Raw genomic sequence first — 25,091 nt, 5'->3', positions numbered from 1 at the left:
CATCTTGGCTAACATAGTGAAACCCATCTCTACTAAAAAAAATTACAAAAAATTAGCCAGGCATGGTGGTGGGTGCCTGTAATCCCAGCTACTCGGGAGGCTGAAGCAGGAGAATGATGTGAGCCTGGGAGGAGGAGCTTGCAGTGAGCCGAGATGGCGCCACTGCACTCCAGCCTGCGTGACAGAGCAAGACTCCATCTCAAAAAAAAAAAAAAAATACACACACACACACACACACACACACACATACACACATATATAGTATCCTGTTCCTTTATGGTTGCAATTTTTTCCTTATTATCTCTTAGAGAAAATTAAGGACAGGTTTTGTTTTTGTATTTTAACATTCTCGTTTTCCCTTATTAAGTTTCTGTTTCTCCAGTTGCTGTTTCCTGTTTGTTTGTTTGTTTTGTTTTGGTCCCTAGGTTTCACATTACAAATTTCCTAATATTTCTTGTCCTCTTTCATGAAGACTAAATGCTTCACTGTAAGATGATCATGCTGGACCATTTAATTCAGCAAACTCGAATGTTGGTATCTTTAATTCTTTCCTCTTGGCTTGGTCAGAATCCCCAGAAATAATTTTACCAAGGTTTTGCTTGAAGGGTGAAGGCTTGACTGCCAGCACTCTGAGGAGCTGAGTGGGGAAAGGGGGCTAGACAGTTTTAGCATCCAACATGACAACATTCACTTAAAGCCCTTGCTTTCAATAAGGAACCCCAACCTCAAAATGCCTGATGCTTCCAGCCAAAGACCCTATTTTTGATTCTTTTCAAAGAATAAGTTTCCAGTTTTTTTGCCAATGTGGTTGGCGGGGGAGAGAAAATTGTTTGATATATGGAATGGGGGAAGAAATGGCAGAATCCCATCCTTCTTAAATAGACTGACACTCAATGATCCTTATTTTAGTACTGCCACTTCCAGAAGTATCTGGTGCCACCATTTCCCAAGTCTTTGGAGCGGGGGATTCAACAGTATACACTGGGTTGGGTTTTAGATTTTTTTTTTTACCATTAGCTCAGAAATCAGTTTTCTTGAATCTGCGAATTCATTTACCATTCCCCATTTGCTTTCCTGCTTCCAAAATTTTATTACTCTTGGCTCCTACCTGTTTTCCTTGTTCAAGGATTTATGGTTGGAAAAAATACTATTGTCAAATTAGTAAGGTTTCAGGAAAAAAAAAAAAGCTAAAATAGACACAGATGTTCAATCTGCTCTCTTCACAAGAACCCTCCCCCTTTTTCTTTTTTTTGTAGAGATGTGGGGTTTTGCTGTGTTGCCAGGCGGTCTTGAACTCATGAGCTCAGGCGATCTGCTGACCTCAGTCTCCCAGAGTGCTGGGATTACAGGCATGAGCCACCATGGCTGGCTGGCTTCTTTTTTTTTTTTTTTTTGAGATGGAGTCTTACTCTGTCACCCAGGCTGGATTGTAGTGGTACAATCTCGGCTCACTGCAACCTCCCCACTCTGGGGTTCAAGCAATTCTCCTGCCTCAGCCTCCCAAGTAGCTGGGATTACAGGTGCCTGCCACCACGCCTGGCTAATTTTTGTATTTTCAGTAGAGACGGCATTTCACCATCTTGGCCAGACTGGTCTTGAACTCCTTACCTCGTGATCTACCCGCCTCAGCCTCCCAAAGTGCTGGGATTACAGGTGTGAGCCACCATGCCTGGCCTGGCTGGCTTCTTTTTCTATTGTTATCATTTCCTACTGTCCTCTTACTACTGATAAATCCAGCACGTCCCAGAATCAAGCATCACCTCCTTTGGGATACATACCCTGAAACTGGTCATCACCCTAGGCACAGATGACAATTCCTCCTCCTGTTCTGTCACTGAAACTTAATTAAGTACTTACCAGCTCTTTCTGCAATTGTTTGATTATTTTCTTTCTGGCCTGGCACGGTGGCTCATGCCTGTAATCCTGCACTTTGGGAGGCCGAGGCAGGCAGATCACAAGGTCAGGAGTTTGAGACCAGCCTGGCTAACACAGTGAAACCCTGTCTCTACTAAAAATACAAAAGTTAGCCAGGCGTGGTGGCATGCGCCTGTAATCCCAGCTACTTGGGGGGCTGAGGCAGGAGAATCCGGGAGGTGGAGGTCGCCTTGAGCTGAGATTATTTTCTTTCTTTGCTATAAGTCTGTGAGAAAGACGTCTGACTAGTCTCCAGTATCTATTAACAGAACTCCAGGAGTTTTAGCTGACACATAGCAACCCATTGAGAGACTATATTCCCCAGCATCTCTTGCAGCTAATTGTGGTGGCCATGACACTAAATTTGGATCAATGGGATATAAGAAGGATTGTATGCAGTCTGACATTCATCTACATGAAGAAGTCAATTGCCCACACTTCCTCTTTTTCCTTCCTGCTTGCTAAGAAATGAAAATGACCAGAGACCCCTAGAAACTGATGTTGAGGCAGAGCCCCCTGATTATCCAGGACTGCTCATTCTGGACGACTACTTTTTTTTTTTTTTTTGAGATGGAGTCTCACTCTGTTGCCCAGGATGGAGAGCAGTAGCATGATCTCGGCTCACTACAACCTCTGCCTCCTGAGTTCAAGCAATTCTCCTGCCTCAGCCTCCCGAGTAGCTGGGACTACAGGCAACTGCCACCATGTCCAGCTAATTTTTGTATTTTTAGTAGAGATGGGGTTTCACTATGTTGGCCAGGCTGGTCTCAAACTCCTGACCTCAAACACCCACCTCAGCCTCCCAAAGGGCTGGGATTACAGGCATGAGCCACCGCACCCAGCCTCTGGACTACTATTATAAGAGAGAAATAAAGCTCTACCTTATTTAAGTTGCCAAATCTTGGCAGTCTATTATAGCAGTGTAGCCTGGATTCTACCCAGTACAGAGACTGTATGGACCTTGAATGTGAGACTATAACTTATTTATTTTATCTTTAGTGCCTGGCATATATTTAAGGTAAATAAATGCATGGATTTCCACAAGTAAATCCTTGTCTTGATTAATTTCATCTTCTCCAGGGAAAAAAAAATGGGACAGCATTTAAGGATTGGAAAGTTATTTCATAGTACTTATGAAGCTTTAGGACATCACATTCAGTATGTGCCCAGCTTTGCCCAATACCCAGCACTTCTTATCTAATAAGGCTAACCATTTCACAGAAGTTTCTCCACTTCAGTGTTAAAGTTTATTGCTGTTACTAAGTGTAGCAGTGTAGTCACTGAGTATTGCACAGAGGGGAGGGTTATTTGTTACTGATGCCACAGGTGTTTGCTGACAGTTATCTGTATTGCTACTATTGTGTAAAGCTATTTCTCCTTTTGTTTTCAGAATATAGCAATAAAATAATGGTTTGGGTGAACTTAATAATTAACTTGGGTGGATGGGAAGCTGAGTTGTATGCAAACCAAAATACTTCTCAGGACAGAAATCATACAAAATTCTAGCTTGCCCTGTGGAGACACACACACACACACACACACACACACACACCCCATACATCATACCATTAAAACTCGTTTCAACCATGACAAGAAGATGGGCATAGCAGAAAGAGCATTGAAAACGTTCAGAGAACTGGGTTATTGTGCAAACCACTCATAAACTATAAGTCCTTGGGCAAGTAACAGCCTCTATGGACATTAATTATATTATATAAGAAATGAGGTTGAGTGTTGGTGGCTCATGCTTGTAATCCCAAAAGGCCAAGGCAGGAGGATCGTTTGAAGCCAAGAGTTACAGCTTAGGCAACAAAGCAAGACCCCATCTTTAAACAAACACAAACAAACAAATAACAAAAATTAGCCCAGGAGTTCCAGGCTGCAGTGAGCTATGATCATGCCACTGCACTTCAGCCTGAGTGACAGAGCAAGAACCCCTCTCAAAACACAAATAAACCAAGAGACTGTTGTTTTAGATTGTCTCTCTGCTCCTTCCCAGTCCGATGGCTGTAGTTACTTACCTATCAAAATGGCCAAAATGTTCACCACAGTGTGGTCGGCCTCTGCAGTTTTCTCATGTGTCCTTTCTTCTTCACTTGGACTTTGTTTTCAGTTTACCTCTTACTCTTTTTCCTCTCTTCCAAAAGTTCTCTGCTATACAATAATTATACTTTCTATTCCATTTTTGATTATCTTTTTAGCATCTACCCATCTGTTCTATCAAATGTCAGTCTTTTTTTTTTTTTTTTTTTTTTTGAGATGGAATCTCTCTCCGTTGCCCAGGCTGCAGTGCAGCAGTGCGATCTCGGCTCGCTGCAACCTTCCCCTCCCAGGTTCAAGCAACTTTCCTGCCTCAGCCTCCTCAGTAGCTGGGATTATAGGTGTCTGCCATCACACCCAGCTACTTTTTGTATTTTCAGTAGAGACAGGCTTTCACCATGCTAGGCTGGTCTCCAACTCCTGACCACAAGTGATCTGCCTGCCTCACCCTCCCAAAGTGCTGGGATTATAGGCATGAGCCACTGAGACTGGCCCAAGTCTGTCTTAAATTTCCCCTTCTATTAGCTTCATTAAATTTTGCTTTCTTAATGCCACTGCCTTTCTACAGTCTTTTATATCTAAGAAATCTAAAATTATGATCATTTGTCCATTTGCTCCTTTATCTTTCATCCAGATTTACTAGTGATTCTCATCGGAAGGCGTTGTGCTTAAAACAAGTGCTAATAGTTTACATGATCTGTGTAAAAATATGACAAGTGGGTAGAAGTCAGGCAAGAAGATAAATCTTTTAATTTTGAATGAGGGGACAAAGAGTAGGGACTCTCAAGAGCTATCAGATCTCTACCTAAAATATAGTAATCAAGTATTTAAAAAAGGAGAGTTAAGGAAATCATCCAGAAGCATCAGTAACACATAGAGAATCATATGAGAGAATAAACTGCAAGAGGTCCTCAAATATATTCCTAAAATTTAAGGAATTGCCTACACTTTTTCTTTAAAGTATCAGTTCCTAAAGTGTGTTTTGCAGAACACTAGTACTGCAAAACACTGTGTAACAGGACTGTGGGTTGGGACACACCGTATCTGTCTTGCGGGTTCACAATGTGTATTAGTATATTAAAAGTCCTCTGAGAAGTCCTGCAATGACCCAGCATTTTCAAAACTATTTGATCAAGAAACCCTTTTCTCAAATTACATCTATTAATATCACGTTGAAAAATGCCACTGTAAAGAAAAATGATGGGCAATGCCTATAATTTGAGAATGTAGACTCTGTCTTCATAATGCCTTCTCTTATAGCTAGGAACTTCTTAGTATCTACCTAACTTATAATAGGCCAGGTAGATTGTGTGAGGTGGAATTTTTTTTTTTTTCTGAAATGGAGTCTTGCTCTGTCACCTGGCTGGAAGGCAGTGGCGTGATCTTGGCTCACTGCAACTTCTGCCGCCCGGGTTCGAGCGATTCTCCTTCCTCAGCCTCCTGAGTAGCTGGGATTATAGGCACTTGCCACCACGCCCGGCTAATTTTTTGTATTTTAGTAGAGACGAGGTTTCACCATGTTGGCCAGGATGGTCCCAATCTCCAGACCTCGTGATCCAATCACCTCGGCCTCCCAAAATTCTGGGATGATAGGCATGAGTCACTAAGCCCAGCCGAGGTGGTCATTTTTAAAGCAAACTTCCCTGAATCATATATTATCAGAATTGATTAACAGTTACTGACATTTAGAGGCAGATTTATTAAAATCATGAAGTATAAGCTTGTAGCAATTTTGCTTTAGAAATAATTAACATAGGTGGGGCACAGTGGCTCATGCCTATAATCCCAGTACTTTGGGAGGCCGAGGCAGATGGATCATTTGAGGTCAGGAGTTTAAGACCAGCCAGGCCAACATAGTGAAACCCCATCTCTATTAAAAATACAAAAATTAGCCAGGCGTGGTGGCGTGCGTGCAGTCCCAGCTACTCTGGAGGCTGAGGTGGTAGGATTGCTTGAACCGGGAGGCAGAGGTTGCAGTGAGCCGAGATGGTGCCACTGTACTAGAACCTAGGTGACAGAGTGTGACTCATCTAAAAAAATAAATTAATAATAATAATAATATTGCTTAAATTATATCTGATGATGTTCCCTGGTATGTGTGTGTGTGTACCTCAATATCACTTAAGGGGCTTACCTTTCTTTGCCACTACTTGACAGAGCAGTCCAGAAGAAAGCAAATTCCCTCTAAATCAGTCAGGATACAAATAACTGGCTCTTTATATATTAAAATAAATATTTTTGGACAATTTCAAGAAATTCCTCTTCAAACTTTTAAGTCACATTGCTATGGAAGGTAAATTATCAAAAAATCATTGCATGCTAGCCAAATTGACTGACAACGCCTGGAAATTTCCTCTCTCTTGGACTGAGTAAAGCGCTTTTCTTCCCACAACAACTTCACTGTGGTGATCCATGGACTCACAATCGTATCTCTAACTTTTTCCAGCCCTTGTTTTGAAAGCTCAACATGAAGCCAGTGAGTCAGAATAGGTGATCACTGCTGTGGCATGATGAGAGAAAATTCCAACACCCATCAGCGACATATCAATACTTCTGCAACACGGAAATGTTATTTCGAGATGAGATAAATACTCCAGGCAGGTCTCTCATTACATTCTTTTCTTTCTTTTTTTTCTTTCTTTTTTTTTTTTTTTTTTTTTTTTGCGTTGCCCAGGCTGGAGTGCAGTGGCACGATCTCGGCTCACTGCAAGCTCTGCCTCCCGGATTCACGCCACCCTCCTGCCTCAGCCTCCAGCTGGGACTACAGGCACCTGCCACCATGCCCGGCTAATTTTTTTTTTTCTTTCTATTTTTAGTAGAGATGGGGTTTCACTGTGTTAGCCAGGATGGTCTCGATCTCCTGACCTTGTGATCTGCCCGCCTCGGTCTCCCAAAGTGCTGGGATTACAGGCATGAGCTACCAAGCTCAGCCCCATTCCTTAATGTTCTATTTTAGCTTAAGAGAGAGAAGTGGCTGGACATGGGTGGTTCACACCTGTAATCCCAGCACTTTGGGAGGTCGAGGAGTTCAAGACCAGTCTGGCCAACATGGTGAAACCCCATCCCTACTAAAAATAGAAAAAAGTTAGCCAGGCATGGTGGCATCCACCTGTAATCCGAGCTACTTTGGAGGCTGATGGAGGGGAATCACTTGAACCCAGGAGGTGGAGGTTGCAGTGAGCTGAGATGGTGCCACTGCACTCCAGCCTGGGCGGCAGAGTGAGACTATATCAAAAAAAAAAAAGAGAGAGAGAGAGAGGAGAGAGAGAAGTAGCTGAATAACCAAGACACACAAAATTATTAATAGTTGAAAATAACGTGGCTGGCCATGGTGGCTCATGCCTGTAATCCCAGCACTTTAGGAGCCTGAGGTGGGTAGATTGCTTGAGTTCAGGTGTTTGAGATCAGCCTGGACAACACAGCGAGACTCCATCTCTACCAAAAATGCAAAAAAAAAAAAAAAAATAGCCAGGTGTGGTGGTGTGTATCTGTGGTCCTAGCTAATTGGGAGGCTGAGGCAGAAGAATCAGTTGAGCCTGGGAGGCAGAGGCTGCAGTATGTTGGAGGTTGGGGGAAAGAACATTAAGAAATGGCTTTTCGATTGAGATGTAGGGAGAGTAAAAGGGGAGGATAAGTCAAGGTTTTACTATCCAAAAACATAAAGCAAGGTGGGAAGGTCCCACGTGCCTCAAGAGTGAGCTTTACCTATTTTACAATTTTGCCTGTGGCTGGCCCAGGGCCCTCAGACATTTGGTGTACAATATTTAGTTTACTTCAGGGTGCATTAATCACCTACACAGACTAATGCAACACTGAGGTTGTGGTTATATACATGCTAAACCAATTAATTTATTGGAGAAGAAAAGAAAGAAAAATAATCACAGGTTTTCAAATGTCTGGCTAGCTTCTAGACTAAACTGATGATAAAACCACACAAAATGTTCTGAGTGCTCTGAGTAGACACTGAAAATAATCTTTTTCTCCTTTTCTTTTTTTTTTTGAGACAGGGTCTCTCTCTGTTGCCCAGGCTGGAGTGCAGTGGCACAGTCATGGCTCACTGCAGCCTCGGCCTTCAGGACTCAAGTGATACTCTTACCTCAGCCTCCCAAGTAGCTGGGATTACAGGGACACACCACCATGCCCGCCTAATTTTTTTATATTTTTGTACAGACAAGGTCTCACTATGTTGCCCAGACTGGTCTCGAACTCCTGGGCTTAAGAGATCCACTCACTTTAGCCTCTCAAAGTGTTGGGATTACAGGCATGAGCCACTGTGCCCAAAAATGTCTGGCTACACAGATTATCTTTTGGCACTCTGGTGTACTTGTTAGAAATGATGCTGTCTCATTCCTTTTTTTTTTTTTTTGAGATGGAGTCTTGCTCTGTTGCCCAGACTGGGGTGCAGTGGTGTGATCTCAGCTCACTGCAACCTGCCCCTCCTGGGTTCAAGCAATTCTCCTCCCTCTGCCTCTCAAGTAGCTGGGATTACAGGTGTGCACCATGCCCAGCTAATTTTTGTAGTTTTAGTAGAGACGGAGTTTCACCATGTTGACCAGGCTGGTCTCGAACTCTTGACCTCAGGTGATCTGCCCGGCTCGGCCTCCCAAAGTGCTGGGATGACAGGTGTGAGCCACCACGTCCAGCCATCTCATTCTTATATACCATTTTACTCTCAAACACCATAAAATAGACACTTTGGAGGTGACTGCTCATTTCCCTTGTCTGTGAATTTCTCTTTCCAAAAAAGTGGACCTTTACAGATACATTTAATTATCTAACCCATAATACCTACTTAGCATATTTATGTTATAATACATTTGTATTATATGTATGTGTAACTCAATAACCTGACTGCAGGGGAGCTGATTCACTAGCTAGTTAAGTAGTCAATGAGATATTTTTTCTTTCAAGAGTTTGAATAAGAGGCTCAGAGACTGAGAGCTGGGAGCCAACAGAGTTGGAGAATGGAAATAGACTAGAGGGGAAGTACACAAACTCTTGTTTTAAAATTGTCCATACTTCCTAGCCGGGCGTGGCGGCAGGTGCTTGTAATCCCAGCTACTCGAGAGGCTGAGGCAAGAGAATCACTTGAACTGAGGAGGCAGGGCTTGCAGTGAGCCGAGATTGCGCCACTGCACTCCAGCCTGGGCGACAGAGCAAGACTCTGTCTCAAAAAACAATAATAATAATAATCCCGTACTTCCAAACACCTGGATGTTCAGTGAACTTTTGCTTTCATGAAATCTGTATCGTTTATAATGTATATAATTTATTCCCTATTACTTAAACTAATTTGGGCCTGGTACAGTGGTTCATGGCTGTAATCCCAACACTTTGGGAGACCAAGGAGGGAGGATCACTTGAAGCAAGAAGTTCAAAACCAGCCTGGGCAATATAGCGAGACCCTGTCTCTACAATTTTTTTTTTTTTTTTTAATTAGCTGGGTGCTGTAGCATGTGCTTGTAGCCCTAGCTACTCAGGAGGCTAAGGTAAGAGGATCACTGGAGCCGAAGAGTTTGGGCTGCAGTGAGCTGTGATCGTGCCACTGCATTTCAGCCTGGGCCACACAGCAAAATTCTGTCTCTAAAAAAATAAATAAATAAACGAATTTGGCTAGATTTCTACTACTTACTACACAATTTCAACGAAGACATTATACTACCTGATAACACAACTATAGCTTACGTTTCTATTAATAACTTGGAACTACAGTAGACTACAGTGATTATGGTAATCTCTGCTCTGTTACCTATGCAGTTATGAACCCACCAATCGTTTTCTTCATTTTTTTTTTTTTTGAGATGGAGTCTCGCTCTGTCACCCAGGCTGGAGAGCAGTGGCACAATCTCAGCTCACTGCAACCTTGCAACCTCCACCTTCTGGGTTCAAGGGATTTTCCTGCCTCAGCCTCCCAAGTAGTGGGGATTATAGGCATGCACCACCATGCCCAGCTAATTTTTTTTGTATTTTTAGTAGAGATGGGGTTTCACCATGTTGGCCAGACTGGTACCAATCATTTTCTACTGAAGGAACAAAAAATCGTTTTCTGTTGAAGGCCATGAACCACAGTGAGGGAACTGAGAATCAAATGAAAGCCTTTTTAAAAAGAAACAAAACCAAAAACAACTCATTTAGTTTAGAGATTTAAAAAAGTATCTTAAGAAGAAATTTAAAATGTTAGTATTGCTTGCTTTTAAGATTAAGAACAGAGTACATAAATTAAATCACTTTGAAACATTAACTCTATATGGATGTTTTGAAGAGGCAGAAGAGAAAACAGACACATGCAGGAGCCAGTGGGAGAAAAGAAGATAAGCCACTGGGACAAGGGAAGATAAGCTAAAAGGAAATGGAAAAGTAAGAGACACATTAAAATAAAAATGAGGGGGAGGAAAAGAGGATGAGAGTAAACTATGAGTATGGAGAGACGAGGAAAGGGGTAAAGAAAAATAAAAGTAAGCTGGAGGAGGGCTAATGTCAGAGGCACTTGAACCAGAGTGACTCATTTTGAGCGAGGGCTAGGAAAACGATGCTGTGGCCGGGTGCGGTGGCTCATGCCTGTAATCCTAGTACTTTGGGAGGCCGAGGTGGGTGGGTCACTTGAGGTCAGGAATTTGAGACCAGAATGGCCAACATGGTAAAACCCTGTCTCTACTAAAAATACAAAAACTAACTGAGTATGGTGGCACACACCTGTAATCCCAGCTACTTGGGAGACTGAGGCAGGAGAATTGCTTGAATACAGGGGGCAGAGGTTGCAGTGAGCCAGGATGACACCACTGCACTCCAGCCGGGGTAACAGAGCAAAACTGTCTCAAAAAAAAACAAAACAAAACAAAAAAAAGAGGAGGCCAGGACTTGCTGGGCTGCATTCCCAGAAAGTTAGGCATTCCTAGCCTCTAGATGTTTGTGGCTAAGGGAATGAATTAATAATGTTTGCTAAACAGACCCAGACTTGGGAGTGTCCAGATATTCCAATATCTGGAGAACAAAGGCATTCCTAATTTTGCTTTAAATATAATAATATCGATCCTTGCAAAATATACTAATTAAGAAAATGAATCCTTTATCACAAACCCTTGTAGCAGAGCACATCTCCTCATATAATACAAGCATTGTACCTAGGGTGGATGCATTCCTCCTCCTACTTTCAGGCACGTCCTACTCTGTCTATGTAGTAGCTGTTCTTTTACCACTTTACTTTCTTAATAAACTTGTTTTTATTTTGCACTGCAGACTCGCCCTGAATTCCTTCTTGTGGGAGATTCAAGAATCCTCTCTTGGGGTCTGGATTGGGACCCCTTTCCTGTAACAGTAAGACACCTGGCAAGGAGAAAGATACATAGCATAAGAGGAGCTAGGGGAAAAAACATGGAGAGGCAGGCAGAGGCCGGGTAGATTTGGCGGTAATAGTTAGGGGTCGCTCCCAATTTTGTGGGGGAAGGGAAAGGGAGAGGAGGGAGGTGGTTTTTTTTTGAGACGAAGTCTTGCTCTTGTGCCCCAGACCGGAGTGCAATAGCATATTCTTGGCTCACTGCAACCTCCGCCTCCCAGGTTCAAGCAGTTCTCCTGCCTCAGCCTCCTGAGTAGCTGGGATTACAGGCGCCTGCCACCACACCTGGCTAATTTTTGTATTTTTAGTAGAGACAGGGTTTCACCATGTTGGCCAGGCTTGTCTCGAACTCCTGACCTCAGGTGATCCACCCACCTCAGCCTCCCAAAGTGCAGGGATTACAGGTGTGAGACCCCATGCCCGGCCTGAGGCTGTCTCTTACAGCACTCACTGCTTACAGCCCTTAACTAAGTTAATTAATTGGTTAAGTTTCTCTGCAGGTCTTCCATTGCTACAAACCTCAAGTATTTAGTGGTTCTGCTCAAAGAATATGCTAAGGCAATTTATCAAGGGAGCTATTCCCAAATTATACTCCTTAGAGCACCGATTATCATAGATTTTCTTTTTCTTCTTTTTAGAGACAGGGTCTAGCTCTGTCAACCAGGCTGGAGTGCAGTGGCATGATCATAGCTCACTGAAGCCTCGACCTCCTGGGCTCAAACGACCTTCCTGCTTCGGGCTCCTGAACAGCTGGGGCTGCAGGTCCATGCCACCATGCCCAGTTAATTAAAAAAATTTTTTTTTGGTTAGAGACAGAGTCTTGATATGTTCTCTATGCTGGACTTGAACTCCTGGCCTCAAGTGATCCTCCTGCCTCAGCTTCCCAAAGTGTTGGGATTACAGACGTTGAGTCACCGCACCCAGCCTAGATTTTCATATTTTAAAAATAGCCTCTAAAATAAGTTGGGAAATACTAGGTTAATCAAAGTTAAACAGGTTTCTTTGCTGCAATACTTCTTTGAGCCTTTCATATGAATTTTAAGAGAGTGCCATATGGAATACAGGGATTTCCAAACTTACTTGATCACAGAATGCATCTTTTAAGAAGAATCACAGGCTGGGTGCGGTGGCTTACACTTGTAATCCCAGCACTTTGGGAGGCTGAGGCTGGTGGATCACTTGAGGTCAGGAGTTCGAGACTAGCCTGGCCAACATGGTGAACCCTCGTCTCTACTAAAAATACAAAAATTAGTTGAGCATCGTGGTGGGCACCTGTAATCCCAGCTACTCAGGAGGCTGAGGCAGGAGAATCACTTCAACCCGGGAGGCAGAGGTTGCAGTGAGCTGAGATCATGCCACTGCACTCCAGCCTGGGCGACAAGAGCAAGACTCCGTCTCAAAAAACAAAACAAAACAAAACAAAATAAAAAAGAATCACAGGTTAGGCACAGTAGCTCATGCCTGTTATCCCAGCACTTTGGGAGGCCGAGGCACGCAGATCACTTGAGACCAGGAGTTTGAGACCAGCTTGATGAAACCCCCATCTCTACCAAAAATACAAAAATTGGCCGGGTGCCGTGGCACATGCCTGTGGTCCTAGCTACTAGGGAGGCTGAGGGAAGAGAATCGCTTGAACCTGGGAGGCGGGGGTTGCAGTGAGCCGAGATCGCTCCACTGCACTCCAGCCTCAGGCGACAAAGTGAGACTCCGTCTCAAAAGAAAAAAAAATGTATATATATAATCACAGAAATGAGTGTTCTGCAGAGCACTCCTTGAGAACACTGCACGAGGAGGGCATTAACACCCCAAAGGCCAGGCAACGTCAGATAAAAGGCCAAACCTGGTTCAAAGCCTAGAGGTTTCCTATTCCTATAGCTAACATTGCTATGTATTTATCTCATATTATATTCATATAACTTTAAATGCTTTTTATGGGAAAAGTTCAAAATTTCTATTCTTACCTTTAATGCTCTCCGTACACCTAGCTCTTCCAATATATTTATCCTTATTAACACTGTATTAAATAATATTCTCGTTTCCTCTGCTGCTAACCTAATCCCAGCACTTTGGGAGGCTGAGGTAGGAAGATTACATGAGCCCAGCAGCTCGAGACCAGCCCGGCCAACATGGTGAAACCCCGTCTCTACTAAAATTACAAAAATTAGCTGGGCGTGGTGGCGTACACCTGTAGTCTTAGCTACATGGGAGACTGAGGCATAATAATTGCTTGAACCTGGGAGGCATAGGTTGCAGTGAGCTGAGATCTGGCCACTACACCCGGCCTGGATGACAGAGCAAGATTGTCTCAAAAAACAAAACAAAACCAAAAATGATAAAAACATGATTATAGCTTCCCCCAACACCCACAATGCCAGAGGCATCTTCCCTACATCCTAGGCACATAGCGGCCCAGTCTAAGTGTCTCCTTTTAACTAAGTTCTCCCCAGTGAATTGAGAGCCGAAAGAATCTATACCATGTTGGCCTCACTTGCTTAAAAGAAACTTTGCTTGGTTTAGAGCTGCTCTTTCTTCTTCCCCTGACACACAGTGTGCTTACAACCCAGCTTTGCTCCCCTAGATGATGGTAACATCGTAGGCATGGCAGAAAATTAAGGGAGAAGGAACCTAATGATGGCCTGGTGCAGAACCATTCCACCAACTGGGACCACTCTATACACAAGAGAAAAATAAACTTTCATCTTTAATGAAGGCACTGTAATTCTAAATTTCCTTAATATACAAATCTACAGATATGCTCACATATACATTATTTTTCTAAACCTTTTTCACTTTGCTTTTGTCCCTTTTTATTTCAGGCAAGTAGTTATCCTCTATTAGCACATTACTCTGAACATTGAAAACTAAGGCTGGCCAGGCGCGGTGGTTCAGGCTTGAAATCCCAGCATTTTGGGAGGCCAAGGTAGGTGGATTGCTTCAGCCCAGGGGTTTCAGACCAACCTGGGCAACATGGCCAAACCTTGTCTCCACAGAAAAACATACAACAATTAGCTGGGCGTGGTGGCGTGTGCCTGTAGTCTCAGCCACTTAGGAGGCTGAGGCAGGAGAATTGCTTGAGCCTGGGAGGTGTAAGTTGCAGTGAGCCAACATTGTGCCACTGCATTACAGGCTGAGTGACAGACCCTGTTTAAAAAAAAAAGAAACAGAAAGAAAACGAAGGCTAATCATCATCATAATCATAAACTCACTATCCTATTGTTCTGTAATACATTTACTATGCTTTCAAGCTACCTCATGAGCTAAGTAGGTTCCTTTTTGTAGGTTTATATCCAATCACCAATAAACCTTCAAATATGACATTTCCCACAAATTCTTCATGATACGATTATGACTAATGACAGAAATACATCTTCATGATATACAGTACCTTTCTACAAAATAAAATATGCAACGGTATCTATTATTCAAAATTAGAATCTGTAATTTCTTGAGGAAAGATACAGAATGACTTAATAGTAATTTTTTTTTTTTTTTGAGACGGCGTCTCGCTCTGTTGCCCAGGCTGGAGTGCAGTGGCCGGATCTCAGCTCACTGCAAGCTCCGCCTCCCGGGTTTACGCCATTTTCCTGCCTCAGCCTCCCGAGTAATTGTTTTAAATGCAATCTTATGGTAAAACATTCCGGTAAATGAGAGAAAAGCAAGTATTTGGAGGTAGCTACTGAAATACGAATGTATTTACAAACAGAACTTTGGTAAAGAGCCAAACAAAATAAAGTATGACTCACTGTCAGTAAACATTCCCTAAATGTCGTTGCATTATAATGCGAGAGTTACTGTTGGGTTTTAATAATGTATATAAAATGAATTATTATTTACATTCTTCTTCAAGGCATTAAAAAACAATCATTTAGGCCAGGCAAGGTGGCTCGCGCGCCTATAATCTCAGCACTTTGGGAGGCTGAGGCGGGTGGATCACCTGAGGTCGGGAGTTCAAGACCAGCCTGACCAACATGGGGAAACTCCTGTCTCTATTAAAAATACAAAATAAGCCAGGTGTGGTGGTGTACACCTGTAATCCCAGCTACTCGGGAGGCTAAGGCAGGAGAATTGCTGGAACCTGGGAGGCGGAGTTTGCAGTGAGCCAAGATCACGCCACTGCACTCCAGCCTGGACAACAAGAGCGAAACTCCGTCTCAAAAAAAAAAGAAATAAAGTTAAAAAACAATAATCTATATCATCTATTTAGCATACAGGTCTTTAAAGTCTAACAAATTAATTATCCTTTAATTTCTTGTCAATAAGTTGACCTACTTTTTTTTTTTTTTTTTTGAGACCAAGTCTGGCTCTGTCACCCAGGTTGGAGTGCAGTGGCATGATCTCGGCTCACTGCAAACTCCGCCTCCCAGGTTCCAGCGATTCCCCTGCCTGGGCCTCCTGAGTAGCTGGGATTACAGGCGCGCACCAGCATGCCCAGCTAATTTTTGTATTTTTGGTAGAGACGGGGTTTCACCTTCTTGGCCAGGCTGGTCTCGAACTTTTGACCTCGTGAATCACCAGCCGTGGTCTCCCAAAGTGTTGGAATTACAGGCGTGAGCCACCCTACCCAGTCAAATTGAGCTTTTTTTTTTTTTTTTTTGAGATGGAGTCTCGCTCTGTCGCCCAGGCTAGAGTGCAGTGGCCGGATATCGGCTCACTGCAAGCTCCGCCTCCCAGGTTTACGCCATTCTCCTGCCTCAGCCTCCCGAGTAGCTGGGACTACAGGCGCCCGCCACCTCGCCCGGCTAGTTTTTTGTACTTTTTAGTAGAGGCGGGGTTTCACCGTGTTAGCCAGGATGGTCTCGATTTCCTGACCTCATGATTCGCCCGTCTCGGCCTCCCAAAGTGCTGGGATTACAGGCGTGAGCCACCGCACTACTTTTAAGGAAATAATTAAACAAGATTTTACTACCCATGTTTCTTGTAGTTGCAACTCAAAGTAGCTGTTAGAAGTTTAAGACATAAAGGTTTATATTGTATTCACTTCAGAGGGTGGGTCAAGAGCTAACAGTAAACGCTTTTTTTCTGAGCCTGATGTATCGCAAAGTTTACCTCTGATTGAGATCACATGTGAAGGAATTGGCAATCAACTTTAGAATGGTAAAACTGGAAGGAATGTTAGAGATCATAATGACTTTCATTTTACAGATGAGGAATCAAACGTTTGAAAAAGTATTTTAGTAAAAGGAGGCTTCTTGAAAAGGAAAAACGTTTTTCATGGAATTCTTAATGTTGTACAAATCCAATCAATAATCTTTTAACACCTCTCTGAAGGGCTGGCCTTACCATCTTTCTACTTCACACACAGGAAAACTAAGGTATAAGCAAGCTAAGCAGTTCACTCATTATCTCTATGAATCAGCATCATTGCTGGGAACGGAAGCCAAAACTTTGAATGTTGGACCATTCTCACAGATGTAGGCTGATCTCATTCGCAGTGATGCTGGCTGGGGGCGAGGGGAAGCCATGTTTGGGAAGTCCCCTCATGGAACACTGCATTTCACAGAGTACTTGCTGACTAATGCAAAATGCTTCCTTAAATGAGTTCCAATGGATAATGCAGTCTTTAAGAAACAAAACAGTGCAACATAATTTCACCATCTTCCTCTAAAACGAAGTGCCTTTGAATCCTAGACATTTAAAACTTGCTTTAAACCTGCTTCCATCTCAAATATTCAGGAAATGCATATAATTTTATTTACTTTTTATTTACATGAGTCGCCTTTGTGAAGCCCTTCATGTCCCCAGTGAATATTTAGGAGGAGACTATTCATTTGGATCCCTCCTTCTGTCTTTAGAAATATTATTACCCTGCAACGTTAAGTACTGATCATAAGCAAAATAAAAGTTCCTGGCAAATCTCAATATATGTCTTTTTCCCACCGAACATTACAAACTTCTAAAGACAACTCAACCCTTCACACACACACACCCTCTGCCGTGCTAGTGTCCCTGATGTTGCATCTAGTTAACCTACAAGACCCATTCCCACGGGTCATGACCCAGTATTTCTGATGACCACATTCAGTGCTGTGAGGTGCCCAAACCATTACCGCATACACCTCTCTGTGAACCATGCCCAGTGAGCTCATGCAGGAACTTGGGTTGGAGCGCTCCTTGCAAAAGGATCCATCACGAATCTGGGAACCCTCCCTCTCGGTTCTCCCCGGTCACACAGCGTGGGAGCCGCTGGGTTAGGGCAGGAAAAGGGGCGCCTGCTTGGAGGAGGGTGGTCGCGTCAGGCTGTGCGCAGCCAGGGAAGCCGAGTTTGGGAAGAAGGCAGCCAGGGAGTCGAAGGGGATCAAAATACCCACGGAGGCAGAAAGATTTGGGGAAGAGGGGGCGGCGAGGACGACCCCAGTTCAGGCGGGAAAGGAAAGATGGAAAGGGGGCGCAGGAAATGGGCGCCAAAGAAAGAAGTGAGAAATTGCGGAGGAGGAAGTCGTCCCTGGAAGAGGAGGGGCAAAGGGGAAGCGAGAATGGAGTGTTTGCACTTTCGAGAGGGAAGGGCCAGAGCCTCCCTCGACCAGGGCCGGCGGGGCGGGCGCCTGGGGACGAGGCGTCCGGGCGGGCCGAGGGGGCGGCGCGGTGCCCGAGGTCCCCGGGGTCCTTACCTGAACCGCTCCTGTCCCGCCGTGTCCCAGAGCTGCAGCTTGATCCTCTTGCCCGGCTCGATCTCCAGCAGGCGGGAGAAGAAGTCCACGCCAACGGTGGGGTCGCAGGCGGGGGAGCGCAGCCCGGGGAAGCGGCCCTGGGTGAAGCGGTGCAGGAGGCAGGACTTGCCCACGGTGGAGTCCCCGATCACGATGAGGCGGAACTGGTAGATCCAGATGGTCTCCATCGCTCACGTGCCCAGCTGGCTCCCGGGCCGCCCCACCCGCGGGGTAAGTTCGGCGGCGGGAACTGTCCCTTCAGCACCTCGCGGGCGCCTGCCCGCCGCCTTCCAGCATATTCCTGCGGCTGTGGCCGCCGCCTGGTGCCCGCCCTCTCGGGAGAGAGAGGCGGGGCCAGGCCCGGCTAGGGGCGGGGCCTCAGGACGGGGGCGGGGCGGGGCGGGGGCGGTGGCGCGTGGGAGGGGGAAGCAGGTTTGCTGCCGCGAACTCCCGCCCCTGACTGGCTGCAAATCATTCTCCCTCAATGCTCACTGGGCACCGGGAGGAAAGTGGGCGCGGCGAGAAGACGTGACAGCAGCAACAACCAAGGAAAATGAAGCAAGGTCTCAACTCTGGGAGGGTCAGCCAATGAAAAGTGAGAGTCGTTTTCTTACAGGCGTCAGGGCGGGTTCGTCACATTAGGGCTCTGATTTTGGAAGTCCCTAAGGCCATAACTTGGGTCATTGCTTTGCTTCCTCTTTTTTTTTTTTTGGTCCCCCAGGCTGGAGTGCAGCGGTGAGATCTCGGCTCATTGCAGCCTCAAGAGATCTGCCCACCTCAGCCTCCCAAGCAGCTGGGACCAAGGGTGTGCGCCACCACACCTGGCTAATTTTTTCTTGGGTTAAAAAAATTTTTTTTTGTAGGCGTGGTCTCGCTATTTTGCTTAGGCTGGTCTCCAACTCCTGGGCTCAAGCAATCCATCCACCTCAGCCTCCTGAGTAGCTGGGACTACAGGCGGGGGCCACCACAACCTGCTAATTTTTTAAACTTTTGTAGAGATGGGGACTTGCTGTGTTGCCCAGGCTGGTCTCAAACTCCTGACCTCAAGCCATCCTCCGGACTCGGCCTCCCAGTGCTGGGATTACAGGTGTGAGCCACCGCACCCTCCTTTCTTGTCTTTTTTTTTTTTTTTTGAGACGGAGTCTCGCTCTGTCCCCCAGACTGGAGTGCAGTGGCCAGATCTCAGCTCACTGCAAGCTCCGCCTCCCGGGTTTACGCCATTCTCCTGCCTCAGCCTCCCGAGTAGCTGGGACTACAGGCGCCTGCCACCTCGCCCGGCTAGTTTTTGTATTTTTAGTAGAGACGGGGTTTCACCGTGTTAGCCAGGATGGTCTTGATCTCCTGACCTCGTGATCCGCCCCTCTCGGCCTCCCAAAGTGCTGGGATTACAGGCTTCAGCCACCGCGCCCGGCCTTCCTTTCTTGTCTTGATGAGAGCCATCTCCAAGGCGTTTTAAGGTGAAGGAGTTTTGGGCAGGATTGAAATAAATTTGCACAGCCAGTTCTGGGTGCTTCTAGCAAGGGCTCTGGCTGTTGCTGCCTGCTCCCACTGTCTGTTCTTCACTGCTATGAGAAGAGTGAGAAACTCGAAATATCATCCGCATACCCTCTGGGGCCCTCCAACCCTGGGGACAGTGGCAAGAAACAAAAAAAGCGGGGGAAATGTTGAGATGCTCATGAAAGTTTCAGCTCTCCTTAGTCTCCATTGTTTAAGTCAGAAGGCGAACAGGTGGTTTCTTAGCTCATGTCTGATCAATGATGTAAGCAAACAAAGCAGAACTTAAAATTCTGGTGAGATCTTACTACTTTCTTGTGCCTTTCCTCAAATTGAGTAATAGTGATGTCAAGTTTATCTTTAAAAAGTTAAACAGTTTAAAAGTGTGTGTTTAGGCCGAGCGCGGTGGCTCACGCCTGTAATCCCAGCACTTTGGGAGACCAAGGTGGGCGGATCGCCTGAGGTCAGGAGTTCAAGACCAACCTGGCCAACATGGCGAAACCTCGTCTTTATTAAAACTACAAAAATGGCCGGACGCAGTGGTTCACGCCTGTAATCCCAGCACTTTGGGAAGCCGAGGCGTGTGGATCATGAGGTCAGGAGTTCAAGACCAGCCTGGCCAAGATGGTGAAACCCCGTCTCTACTGAAAATACAAAAATTAGCCGGGCGTGGTGGCAGGCCCCTGTAATCCCAGCTACTTGAGAGGCTGAGACAGAAGAATCGCTTGAACCTGGGGTGCAGAGGTTGCAATGAGCCGAGATTGTGCCACTGCACTCCAGCCTGGGCGACAAAGCGTAACTACCCGTCTCAAAAAAAACCCAAAAAAACAAAGAAAAAAACAAAGCTACAAAAATTAGCCAGGCATGGTGGCACATGCCTGTAACCCCAGGTATTTGGGAGGCTGAGGCAGGGTAATCGCTTGAACCCGGGAAGTGGAGGCTGCAGTGAGCCGAGATTGCACCATTGCACTCCAGCCTGGGCAACAAGAGTGAAACTCCGACTCAAAAAAAAAAAAAAAAAAAAAAGAGTGTGTGTTTACCAAAATAAAAATTTCAACATTTCCACTTTTTTCTTGTGCACATCCCAAATTCTGATATCAGTATTCATGCTTATTTCCTTTCCTGTTTTGGAGGAAGAGGTGTTGCTCTGTTTAATCCCCTTCCATTTATGTTTTTGGGGCTTTTCCCCAACAGTTGACTTTTATTTCATACCTTTTATACCTTGAATCTCCCCTTCTCCAGTGGCTTCTGCTCCTCAGCCTATAAACATGCTTAATGATCTACAATTCTAAAACTAAGCAAAACACCTCTCCATTACACCTCCCCTTCAGATTGTTTACTTCTTCATCATTCTCCTTTTCAAATATCAGAAATGACGATCTATTATCATTTCTCATCTACCAGTTAGTCTTCAAGGAGGCTTATATACCCCTAACATACTCTCTGTGCTAATATACCACTGCTTTTGATAAGGCTGTCAGGGACTTCCTGATTATTAAATCCAAGCCTCCACCCCCACCATCCTCACCACCACCCCACTGCACTGTCATCTAGCTTTAGTTGTCATTCTTTTTTTTTTTTTTGAGACGGAGTCTCGCTCTGTCGCCCAGGCTGGAGTGCAGTGGTGCTATCTCGGCTCACTGCAACCTCCGCCTCCGAGGTTCACACCATTCTCCTGCCTCAGCCTCCTGAGTAGCTGGGACTACAGGTGCCTGCCACCACACCTGGCTAATTTTTTGTATCTTTAGTAGAAACGGGGTTTCACCGTGTCAGCCAGCATGGTCTCCATCTCCTGACCTCATGATCCTCCTGCCTCAGCCTCCCAAAGTGCTGGGATTACAGGGGTGAACCAGCATGCCCGGCTTTTTTTTTTTTCTTGCTCTGTGGCAATGTCGGCTCACTGCAGTCTCCACCTCCTGGGTTCAAGCGATTCTCCTGTCTCACCTTCCTGAATAGCTGGGACTACAGGCATGTGCCACCACACCCGACTAATCTTTGTATTTTTAGTAGAGACAGGGTTTCACCATGTTGGCTAGACTGATCTCGAACTCCTGACCTCAAGTGATCCGCCTGCCTTGGCCTCCCAAAGTGCTGGGATTACGGGCATGAGCCACCATGCCTGGCCGTGACTGATTTTCTGTAAGCACAACCTGAACACTCTTACTCCTTGGCTTCCACAAAAGCATTATTTCCTAATTTTCTGTTCTTTTTAACCTTCTTTAATGACTCCTCTTTCTATGATTCATTGCTTCAATACTGAAGATCTTAAGACATCCATCCTTCATTTCTTCTCCCTCTCACCCCGTTTTCCTTCCCTTTGGGCTTTTTCTGGCAACCTCATGTAGTGGTGACTTCAGTTACCCCCTTACCCATATCAAATGTCTTTCCCCAATCTCTGCTCTGTATTCAGGACCCGCATTTCCAACTACTTCTCTTAGATGTTGGATATGCATTTCAGACCCAACATATCTGTGTTGGTTAGGATTCTTTGAATAAAACTTCAGTTAGGGTGATATTAAAAGATGAGAGCACTTATTCTAAAGATACAGAGTGTTTTTACAGAATCCACAGACAGGAATGATGTTGGCTTCAGAAAGGTATTTGAACCTGGAAAGAGAAAGCTGCCGCCGGCCGGGCACAGTGGCTCATGCCTCTAATCCCAGCACTTTGTGAGGCCGAGGCAGGTGGATCACCTGAGGTCAGGAGTTCGAGACCAGCCTGACCAGTATGGTGAAACCTTGCCTCTACTAAAAATACAAAAATAAGCCGGGTGTAGTGGCATGCACCTGTAGTCCCAGCTACTCGGGAGGCTGAGACAGGAGAATTGCTTGAACCCGGGTGACGGAGGTTGTAGTGAGCGGAGATCATGCCACTGTACTCCAGCCTGAGTGACAGAGCAAGACTCCGTCTCAAAATAAATAAATAAACAAAATAAATAAAAGAGAAAGCTGCAAGAGACTCAGGCAGAATGTCTCTCTGTCTCTTTCATCTCCACTTCCTTCTGACATCTGCTAATTCTTGACTTTCTGCGGGCCCACTTTCTCTGCTGCTTAGTCCATGTTGAAGACTATAGCTGCTGCAGTTTCTTGTTAGATGTCCAGGCACACACAGACACTTATTTTCATTTCTCTGTAAAGACAATCTAGTTGTCTCAGTTTGGAACAGATGTTTGTACCAAAGAGACACAGTGGGCCTGGTGGCAGTCCATGCAGTAGGTCAATCTGTTTTGATAGGATATATGGAATATTTGCAGTCCTAGATAAAGGGTGGATCAATGTCTTCTCTTTGGATCAAAAATATATTTTCTAGAATGTCAGAAAATGAACTTAGTAGCTTTCTTGCCACGTCTTCTTTTCCTGTATTTTATAGGTTGGTTAATGGCTTTTAGTATCTATGCTAGCTCCCTAGACAAGTGAGGGCTTGTGCTGAATCTAAGCTGGAGGCTGAGGGTTTTTATTGTGTATAGCAGGGAGATGGAATGGATTAAAGGTGGTTGAATGTAGAACTAAAGATAATTTCATAGATAGCGTCCAAAGCGAAACTAATAAAATGGAAAGGAAAGTTGTCAGGTCAACTGAACCCTCTTAAAAGGACTGGGTAGAAGGAGCGGAATATAGCTATAATGTCCAGGTGTGGTGGATCATGCCTGTAATCCTATAACTTTCAGAGGCTGAGGCAGGAAGATCACATGAGCCCAGAAGTTTGAGACCAGCCTAGGCAACATAGTGAGACCTCAATCTCAAGAAGAAGAAGAAGAAAAGGAGGAGGAGGAGGAGGAGGAAGAGGAGGAGGAGGAGGATGAAGAGGAGGAGGAGGAGGAAGAGGAGGAGGAGGAGGAAGAGGAGGAGGAGGAGGAGAAGGAGAAGGGAAGGAGAGAAGGCTGGATGCCGTGGTTCACACCCATAATCCCAGCACTTTGGGAGGCCGAGGTGGGCAGATCACTTGAGGTCAGGAGTTTGAGACCAGCCTGGCCAACATGGTGAAACACTGTCTCTACTAAAAGCACAGAAATTAGCCAGGTGTGGTAGCGTGTGCCTGTAATCCCAGCTACTCAGGAGGCTGAGATAGGAGAATCGCTTGAACCCGGCCGAGATCGCACCACTGCACTCCAACCTGGGCGATGGAGGAGGAGGAGGAGGAGGAGGAGGAGAGGAAGGGGGAGGGGGAGAGGGATGGGAGGGGAGGGGGAGGGAAAGGGAAGGGGAAGGGGAAGGGGAAAGGGAAGGGGAAGGGGAAGGGGAAAGGGAAGGGGAAGGAAGCTATAAGCCAATAGAATGAAAAATGAGGACTCCAGTCCAAAGAAGGTTTTAAATTTAGCCAGTGGAAAAAGCATGGGGATTTTTACAAGGTCCCTGGCCTCAAGAACAATCTAATGATGACACTAAGATAGTTTAGACACCACATTGGTAGATTAAGGTAGAATAAAAGCTTGATCCATCTTGGACTCCTTTTTCTCCTTTGCCGTATTCAGCCAATCACTAAACATTGCTGCTTTTACCTCAGTGATATTTTTCGTATTTGTGACTTTTTCTCAACTCCCCACTGTCAGTATTTTTGTTCAATCTCTCATCGCTTTAGACTGCACTGTTCAGTAGCCTCTGTATTAGTTCCTAGGGCTGCCATAACAAAGTATATAACAAAGCCACTAACAGAGCAGCTTAAAATAGCAGACATTTATTGTCTCACAGTTTAGGAGGCTAGAAGTCCAAAATCCAGGTGTCATCGGGGTTGGTTCTTTGTGAGGGCTGTGAAGGAGGATCTGTTCCATGCCCCTTGCCTGGCTTCTGGTGGTTTGCTGGCAATCTTGGCAACACTTGGCTTGTAGATGTATCACTCAGTCCTCTACCTCCAAACGTCATTTTCCCAGGCTCTTCCTGCAGTCTTCCCTCTGAGCATGTCTGTGTCTGTATCCAAATGTCCCCTTTCTATAAGGACATCAATTCTATTGCATTATGGCCCACCCTAATAACCTTATCTTAACTACTTGACTTCATCTGTGAAGATGTTTCCAAATAAGGTCACGTTCTTTTTTTTTTTTTTAAGACAGGTTCTCACTCTGTCACCCAGGTTGGAGTGCAGTGGCATGATCTCAACTCCCTACAACCTCTGCCTCCCAGGTCCAAGTATTCTTCTGTCTCAGCTTCCCCAGTACCTGGGATTACAGGCAGGCACCACCACCCCCAGCTAATTTTTGTATTTTTGTAGAGATGGAGTTTTGCCATGTTGGCCAGGCTGGTCTCAAACTTCTGACCTCAAGTGATCTGCCCGCCACGGCCTCCAAAAGTGCTGGGATTATAGGCATGAGCCGCTGTACCCAGACCCAAATAAGGTCACATTCTGAGGTGCTGGGGCTAGGACTTCAACATATCTTTTTTAGGGGACTCAATTCAACCCCAAACAGCCTCATGCTTACTTTCTACTTTGCTTCCAGAATTACTTTATTAAACACCTTTGAGGATTCCTCATTTGCTGTAGAATAAAATCTAAATGCCTAATCATGTCGTGTCCAGCCCATCATAAGAGGGCATCCACAGTCCAGTCAGATGATTCTTCTACGTGACATGCTTTTCATGCTATACTTTTTATTCATACTATTTCCTCCTCTCCTTATACCTGTTTTACTATTCATCTGGTCAGCAAATTTCCACTCATCTTTTAAGGCG

At 45.1% G+C, this 25,091-nt stretch overlaps 1 protein-coding gene across 1 annotated transcript in view; it reads right to left on the bottom strand.

Moving 5' to 3' along the window:
- Positions 1 to 18,282, bottom strand: part of RAB39A (RAB39A, member RAS oncogene family) — a 34,941-nt gene extending 16,659 nt beyond the window's left edge. Inside the window, exon 1 of the mRNA XM_033205640.1 lies at positions 17,896 to 18,282. Coding sequence (XP_033061531.1) covers positions 17,896 to 18,122 — 227 coding nt within the window. The 5' untranslated portion in view covers positions 18,123 to 18,282. The remainder of the gene's footprint in view (positions 1 to 17,895) is intronic.
- Positions 18,283 to 25,091: the final 6,809 nt, after the last annotated feature.

Source organism: Trachypithecus francoisi, unplaced genomic scaffold (genome assembly GCF_009764315.1).
Source record: "Trachypithecus francoisi isolate TF-2019V2 unplaced genomic scaffold, Tfra_2.0 Lachesis_group8, whole genome shotgun sequence".
Classification (NCBI taxonomy): Eukaryota; Metazoa; Chordata; class Mammalia; order Primates; family Cercopithecidae; genus Trachypithecus; species Trachypithecus francoisi.
This window is presented reverse-complemented; position numbering and strand designations above follow the sequence as displayed.